An 8809-nucleotide genomic window follows, 5' to 3' on the forward strand; every position below is an offset into this window, starting at 1 on the left:
TTTCTCTGCTAACCCTGGCGGCAAATTTGATACGAAGCTGTGATATTATTAGTGTTATTGATAAAAAAATAAACCATTTTTCACAAATAATGAAATGGAAGTTATGACTGGTAAAGCCAAATAATGACAGATGAGCACAAGATTGTTTTTAGGGGTAACATAATCATACAGTTGCAGCCTTGAGAGACAAAAAGTCTGAAATCTTGTTTGTGTAAAAATCTGGTTGTATGGAGTTGTCGGGACTCTGAAGCACCGGCAAGGTGGTGACGCCTATCACACACAACGGAAAAGCCTTCCTTAGCTAAATACAATCCAAAATGAAGTAAAAATTTGGCCCAAGTAATGCAGAATTTGGTTACCTGAGAGAACCAGAAGAGTTTTGCAACCACCATTTTGTCCAAACAGAATATCAGTATCTAACCTGTCCCCAACCATGCAGATCTGTGACTTCAGGATACCAAATCTGTCATTGATCAACTCCAATATGTTAAATGCTAAACCAATAAAGACTACATGTCAAATCTAAAGCGCATTATCTGCATCACACCATATGATGTGCAGATTGATAGATGGCCTTGTTGTTTTGTAGCATAAGACTTCTTATCATAAATATGGTCCTATTTGCTCAGGATCAACAGCACTCATGTTACATAAGATAAAAAATTAAATAAATAACAAGAAATAAGGCATTTGACTTACTCGTTTGCTAAGTAGTCCATCATAAATGTAGAGGGTTTTCCCACAACCAATGGCTCGCGTTGAGTAGATCCACTGATAGCACCAACCATTGAACCACCACCTGCAGTATAGTATAAATTATAGTAGCTCCACCAATTCAGTAACAACACATTCGGCCAGGTACTTTTAGGTCCATAAATTCAAAGGTTTCCTAGTAAACTTTGAAGTTTAGGTCTCATATAATCAAGTGATATGGAATACTAACCCATGCATTCAGTAAATGAAGCATGGATAATCTGATTCAACATTCAGAAGATACACAAGTTCAAAGATTCCAATGAGCTTTTTTACTAAGATCTACTAACTGGTGGAAATTTTCACGCTCGTATCTCCTCAACCTCATTTTTGTGCTTTGATAATTGAATGGGAACAAGGAGATCAAAGCATAAAAACAATTGAACGAGTGCAAGGACTGCAAAAACCGCTACACCTAACAAATGACTTTTGAATTTTACACAAAATCCATTTAGAAAAATATTTATTTTTTTTGCAGCATAACAGCACATTTGAGAATAATGTAATTAAAACACAGAGTGCAACAAGGAGAAGAAAGAAATGAACCTGCCCATTCCTGAGCATCTGTAAGATGAGTGACAGCATCACGATTCGTAGCAATGAAAAGACATCCAGGGTTTTCACGTATACAGAGTGTCCCATACCTACCATTACATAAACGTCAATATTAACTGAAACAGAAGATAAAATGCAATACATGTAACAAGTGCATAGATAATAAGACCATTATGTTAAGATGATTTGGCATTCGGTAAGGGGGTAAAGTACCTTGTATGTTACCTTCCATTTAACACTCTGTAAGACTGTAACACAATATTTGCATATAGACCCAAATACAAATACATTCCAAAGGAAAAGAAGACAGTGAACTTCCGGCAACTATGTGGGGGAGAAAAAGAATCTAAAAAAGAGGGTACTAGAAGCAGCAATGATTCTTCACACTTTAATAACAAAGAAAGTACAGTCCCTTGTAACCAAAAATAAAATATAAAAACTTGCAGTATCTTCAACACAAATGCATTGACATACACAACAATGAACAGAACTTACTGAATTTTGTAGTAGTTGAAATTTCGATCAAATCCAACCACAACAGCTCCAACCTAGAAGACAATGAACAAATAGAATTTCCAATATTAAGTTCCGAAAAGAATGCAGAAGCTTTAAATCTTTTGGGAGAAAGTTCCACTTGTATTTTTATCTGTAAAAACCCAAAAATAAACTCAGTTCTATGATGCAAGAAAGGACAGAAGTATACGCTCTCATCATGCTCCATCAGATATCCAGGTTTCAGCTCTATTTTCTTCCCACCATCTTCCTGGAAGAAAAAGTCGGCACTATAAAATACCATGCATTATAAGTATTATAACAGGAGCATTCTATCTCTCAAATGAATAACAGATCATTTGATTTCAGTGAGGGATTTAGAATAGAAAACTTGCAATGTATTGAAACTTATGCAGTTTCTAACTCATACTTACTGGTCCACCAAGGTACTGATATCCAGCAAGCTCAAGCTCCTTCAAGATGCCTTCCTCACCAATCACATAGACCTATAAAACGCCAAATCATCAGTCTATTATCATCAATATTCATGATTAGAATGCGCTAACTATATGTAGTGTTAATCATGAGGTGCCAGTAACTGTGGAAATACATTAAGTCACAATTTCTTGCATGTTAATAAGAAATACCCTTCATATAATACTGTGGCTACATGCAAATAAAATATTAGATGAAAAAATATTGGAAAGCATTATACATGATTTTAACAGAAATAACAATGAAGAAGATCACATGCCATATGATGCAAAGTTGCAAACCATTCCCCTTCACAAAAACTCCACTTTTATGCAAATGAATAGAAACAATATATTCACTTATTTTTTTTTACCAACCAGGCATGGAGGTTACCTTTTTATCTTTTGGGAAATTAATGGACTTCAAATAGGCAGCGGCAGCAAAAGACGATGCAAAAATTTCCTCCTGAAATTGTTCTAGTGTGGTTAGAATTAATGACTTGCTGAAATCTGTGAGCAAAAAAGAGAAAAGTGGTGCATTGTCGCACTGACCTCATTGACATTCAGACCAAGCGTCTCAAACTTTTTACCGTACTGCTTCCTAGACTTTGTTGAGTTGTTGGTGACGAAAACTAATCTTTTTCCCTGAAGGAAAAGACAATATGCATGTGGTTTGAGGGCACATAACAATGCTTGCCTCTTAGAATTATCTACCTGTATCATGCTACATTACATTTGGATCCGAGAGTAAACCTAAAGAAACAGTTGAAGATATATAAACCAGTGAAGCAAAATGATTTTGCTGGCCCCATGATATGAATGTGTAGATAACTACAAATACTACATTGGCAGACAGACAGACCTTGGACCGGAGCATGTCCAGAGTTTGGGGGACACCATCTATGAGCTTATCTCCTTTCCATATAACACCTGCAGTTGTTGGGTGAAGAGTAGAAAGATCAGTTAAATGGAGCAATACCAATATACCATCCAAGACACAAATAAATAGCATAAGATTGTAAGACAAACATTATTCAAATTCTAATGGAACATTCATGAGTAATCCTATTCCTATCATATCATATCCTGGTTCGGTGGCTCCTTCCCTCAAATTAGCAATCTAACTCAACACTTGGTTCTGAATAAATTGAATTTTCCATTTTAAAAGGTAATCAGACAAAATGGTTAGGACTTAGGAGGGAATCAAATAAGTACAAATGCGAATTTCATGTAATAGAAATCAAGTATGAAACAAAGAAAGAAGAAGATCACTGGATGAACATTCAATTCAACAACATAAGAAAATGAACGAGTTGAAGAAGGTGGACCATCGCAGTCGAAGATGAAAGTCTCCACAGAGTCAATGAGGTCATCAGCATTCGTGAGAGGCTGCGCGGAGGCCCGAGTGGTGAAGCTGTCCTCCATCATTGACTTCCTAGACTTGTGCTTGTTGCTGTTGATGAAGTTCCATGAGAGATTACGTGTACTAGTAGTAGTAGTAGTAGTAGTAGACCGAGTGCAAGAGAGATTGTTGCTGCTGTTGCTGTTGATCCCAAAGGACCCAAACCCAAACAATTGGGAACTCTTCGCGGAAGCAGAAGCAGAAGCTATCACTGTTGTTGCTGACATGCTGTTGTTCTGCACACCATCTCTCTCTTTTCTTTTTCTTCTTTCTTTATTGCATTAGGATGAAGGGTCATCAGATATCCTTATATTTTTCTTCCCTTTTCTTTGGTGTACGTCGTTCGAGGCATAAGCCTTTGTAGTTTTTCCCTCTCCCTTTCCTTTTCAAAGGCAAGGAAACGCAAGGAAGGGGTTGTTCGTCGCCACGTGGTGGTTTTGGGTGGCTTGTGTAATCCAATCATACTGGAGCGGATGACATATTTCAGTTTTCTTCTCTTCTCCAATCTCCACTTTGGGCTCAAAAATGATCCACACCCTTGCAGCCAAGGGCTGCCATAACAAAAGGCCCAAATATCTCTCCAGGCCACCAGCCCAGTATTACTAGTTTTAGCCCAATATAAACCTTCCGTGGGTCTCATTGGCCTATGGGTCAGGTCCACTTTCAAAATGTCAAATCACATGGACGTGGTAATGGTACTGGGTAACTGCTACTTTGTGTCGTCGCGATGTCAAATTCCAGCTTCACAGGGACAGGGAGGTTTCAGTCAACTCGTACTCAAGTGCTTCTTTCGGTGATTAAAGTTTAAAAGCTGTGTGTGATATTGTCTGTCACGGGTAAACAGTAACTCGATCGTATCCTAAAAAACAACGAACAGTAACTTTACCTTCTTTTACAATTCTCTAAGATATTAGCATCGAAAAACTTGGCTGGTTTTGTGATAGAATTTGCTAGGTCTAAGTTGAGCCTCACGCATGATGATATTGATATGTATGTAGAAATCTAATATCTTGCTCTTGCAGTAATCAAGAGATTGAGAGAGAGTGAGAGAAATTGTAGAGAGATAATGAATATGTGAAGAATGATTCTTATTAGCTTTCACAGTACACTTTATAAAATGATATAGATATATAAATAACTGTCTATTGCCTAGTCACCAATCTCACATAACAATTTTATCTACTAATTACTTAACCACTAAGGTAATTACTAATCCGGTGCCTTGGTGCACTGTGATAGGGTGATCCTCTATTACCCTTAACACCCCCCCTCAAGCTAAAGGGAGAGGATCAAACTGAAAGCTTGGAAGACAAGGAAGCAAATCTGTCTGCAAGTAAAGACTTAGTGAAGATGTTCACTAAGTCTGCAAGTTGAACCAAAGTGTTGACATGCACCATGATATGACCAAGAAGAACTTTCTCACAAATGTAATGATAATCCAATTCTACATGTTTAGTTCTAGCATGAAAAACTGTATTAAAAGTGAAAGCAATGGCACTCTTATTGTCACGGTATATACTTGGAGTCTTGAGTATGGGAAAAGAGATATCCTGCAAAATCTTGCAAACCCAAGTCAATTCAGCAACAGTGTTAGGTAGATACTTGTATTCAGCTTTTGTTAAGGACCTAGCTATTGTACATTCTTTCTTTGCACTCCAATAAATTATGTTAGGTCCTAAGAACACACAGTAGCCACTAGTGGACCGTCTATCCACTGGACAACCAGCCCAATCAGCATTAGACCAAGATGTTAAAACCTGTGAACCTTTAGTAAACCAGAGACTGAATCAAATACCTGAGGATTCTTTTAACAGCTTGTAGGTGCATAGTACGAGGAGTATACATATGTTGACAAACTTGATTAACTGCAAAAGCTAAATCAGGTATTGTTTATGTCAAATACTGAAGTACACCAATAATTGATCTATGTGCGGTGGGATCAGAGAGTATAGTGCCTGAATGATCCAATTTTGCTAATCCAACTGGAGTATTACAAGGTTTAACTCTAAGCATATCACTCTTTTTCAACAAATCCAAAGCATATTTGGTTTCATGCATAAATAAGCCTTTGTCATTTCTCTGAACTTCAATACCTAAAAAATAATGGATGTCTCCTAGATCTTTAACTGGAAACAATGCTTGTAGTTAAGAGATAATAGACTAACCGACTTGAGAAGAACTATCTGTGATTATGATATCATCCACATACCCACCATGATAAATGTGATAGTGTTGTCCCTCTTAATGAACAAGCTAGTGTCAGAATATGAGGAAGTAAAACCGAGAGAAAGAATGGCATTGTAAAAAGCTTTATACTAGGCTCAAGGAGCCTATTTTAAACCAGAGAGTGATCTTTTTAGTTTACAAACATGTGGAGGTTTAGCTTAATCCATGAAACCAGAAGGCTGCACCATGTAAACATCTTTTTTGAGATAACTATGCAAAAAAGCATTGCTTACATCTAGTTGAGGAATAAACAAATCATAATTGACAACAACAATAGACAACAAAATCCTAAAATGTAGTTTGCTTGGCTACAGGACTGAAGGTCTATGAAAAATCAAGGTCTTCCTATTGATGAAACCCCTTAGCCATAAGCATAGCCTTGTACTTTTCTATAGTGTCATCAGTCCTATGTTTAATTTTGAAAATCCACTTACATCCAACTAAGATGTATTGAGGATTGGGAGGAACCAAATCCCAAGTTCCAGTAGTTTGAAGAGCTTGAATCTCATCATGCATTGTTGTCTTCCAATGAGGATTCTTAGAAGCCTGTAGGTAAGTGGTAGGAGTAGGTGGAAGTTTAGTGAGATGATCTACTATGGAGAAAAGATGATGCTTTATTGTAGTAAACACTTTTGGTTTGAAAATGCCTAACTTTGCTCCTGTAGTCATAGGATGATGATTAACTGGAATGTGAGATGATTTTTGCATTGGGAGCACTAGTTATTGAGAGACAAATGACTGTGAATCTTGGGATTCGTGAGAAGTACCTTGAGGAGAACACTGAGAATTACAATATGATTGCTGAAAAGATGATGAGGTAGTGGACAATGTATTTACTGGAGGCAGTGGTTGAATAGGTATTGTAAATGGCAGACAAGTTGTAGAAGTCAAAAACTACATGTCTGGAAACATACACTCTGTTTGTAGTTGGATTAAGACACATATAGCCATTGTGATTGAGACTATACCCCTAAAACACACAAAGTTTGCTCTTTGTATCTAGCTTATGTTGTGCATAAGGCTGCAACCAAGGATAACATGCACAATTAAAAGTTTTCAAAGTATGATACATAAGGGAAGCTTTGAACAATAATTCCCAAGGACTGATATGAGATCATTGATGAGGTAATTTGTTGATGATATACACAGCTGTTTGAAAAACATCTACCCAAAATTTAAATGGCAACCCACTATGAAACAATAAGTTTCTACCCATATCAACTACATGTCTATGTTTTCTCTCTACACACCCATTTTGTTCAGAGGTGTAAGGGCAACTGAGTTAATGTGTAATGCCTTGAGTATTAAGAAAAGTTTGTAACTCATTTATAAGGAATTCGCCCCCTGAATCAAAACTTAAACATTGAAGTTTGCTTGTAAACAAATTCTGAACTTTAAGAACAAAGGTCTTAAGCACAGAGCATACATCAGATTTGTAGTGAAGTGGATAAAGCCAACTATACTTGGTAAAGTCATTAACCAAAATGAGATAGTATATATAACCAGTACATGAGGAAGTAGGAGAATGACCTCATACATCAACATGAACAATATTAAATGGCCTAGTGGAAGTACAAGGCAAACCAGAAAATGGTAATCTAGAGGCCTTCCCCAATTGACACTCAGAACATATAAACTGTTTATTCAAAGTACCAACTACTGGTAATTGACCTTTATTTAAAACTTTAGAAAAAATTACACTAGAAGGATGTCCAAGCCTATATACCAGACATGAATATCAGCTTTAGCAATCATCAAAGCTTGTGGAGATATAACAATGCCAGAAACACCATTGGAAACTGTTGATGCACAAAATCAGCGAAGACTTTGGTACAACAGAAAGTGTCAGGTTTTGTGACCTTCGCTTGGTTGCTTCGGTCACTAGTGAGGATAAGTACGTAAATGAATAGAGACAGAGAAGCAAACACAGGATGTACGTGGTTCACCCAGATTGGCTACGTCCACGGAGTAGAGGAGTTCTTATTAGTAGTGAAGGGCTTACACAAGTACAAAGGATCAAGCTCTCAATTTAGTGAGTTCTTGTGAATGATTTAACACAAATGGCATTAGGCAATATTGTGGGGGAATGACCCCTATTTATAGAAAAACTTGTAGCTTTGTCACATTGACATGTGTCATGTTGTGATTGGTTCTTGATGTTGACACGTGCTGCGCTCTGATTGGCTTCTAATCTTGACACGTGTCGAGTAGTGATTGGCCTCTTGGTCGGAGGGGAACTCTTCTGGGTCCTTGACAGTATAGCGTTGGTCGGTGCTCGGTAGTTTCGGGATTGGTCAAGTATGGTACAAATAGTGCTCCCCTAAGTTCCCGAGTGAGGGAAACTCCTCGGTTGGGGACTTGCAAGATCCAATCCCTTGAGTAATCACGAAACTTCTAAGTACCGAAGTGTGGTCTGATCTTCATCTGCCCTTCTCTGGAAGTACTTTTCCTCCATCCGGGAATGGTGTATTTAGCTGATGTTGACGCACAAGGTAATGTATCAATTTCACTTGAAGCTTAGTTATAGTTTCGGGCTTAGTCAAGTGTGATACAAACCCTATAGTAGGAGTCCCCCAAGTCGCCGAGCTAGGAGATCTGCCGAAAGAGGTGACAGACAAGGTAAGCAGTCAAACTTCCAAGTAAGCAACCCAAGATCAGAGGTTTGACGTCGGCTTCCGGTTGATTGTTCTCATTCTCCTTGTCTCTCATTCAACTGCCAGGATAAGGAGAAGCAAATGGATAAGAGATGATATGAGATACTTTTGCTTTTGAAGAAGTAACTTTCCACAAGCTTATTCTTGAACTGTGCTGGAGGGTTTTCTGGTGCCCTTCAGAGTATAAGGCCGACTCAAAAATTTGAGGGTCAAAACAAGTCCATCAAATCTAGAGTACGTTCGACCTTGATGAT

General features: G+C 37.8%; 1 protein-coding gene across 2 annotated transcripts; it reads right to left on the reverse strand.

The window, feature by feature from the left end:
* Positions 1–25: 25 nt before the first annotated feature.
* LOC103451169 (phosphoglycolate phosphatase 1A, chloroplastic-like) lies at positions 26–4030 on the reverse strand. 2 transcript variants are annotated; one of them, XM_008390607.4, is made up of 11 exons: positions 3602–4030; positions 3136–3203; positions 2826–2918; positions 2668–2739; positions 2235–2306; positions 2012–2071; positions 1804–1856; positions 1300–1397; positions 700–799; positions 360–463; positions 26–270 (listed from the first exon to the last, which is right to left on the reverse strand). In XM_008390607.4, exons 1-11 carry the CDS (start codon positions 3900–3902, stop codon positions 164–166), a joined length of 1128 nt encoding a protein of 375 aa, XP_008388829.3. In that variant the 5' UTR covers positions 3903–4030; the 3' UTR covers positions 26–163. The 2 variants fall into 2 exon arrangements, with proteins under 2 accessions (XP_008388829.3, XP_070666055.1); XM_070809954.1 differs by having other exon boundaries at positions 2826–2987; positions 3602–4026.
* Between the last annotated feature and the right edge of the window lie 4779 nt (positions 4031–8809).

Source organism: Malus domestica, chromosome 12, assembly GCF_042453785.1.
Source record: "Malus domestica chromosome 12, GDT2T_hap1".
Taxonomy (NCBI): Eukaryota; Viridiplantae; Streptophyta; class Magnoliopsida; order Rosales; family Rosaceae; genus Malus; species Malus domestica.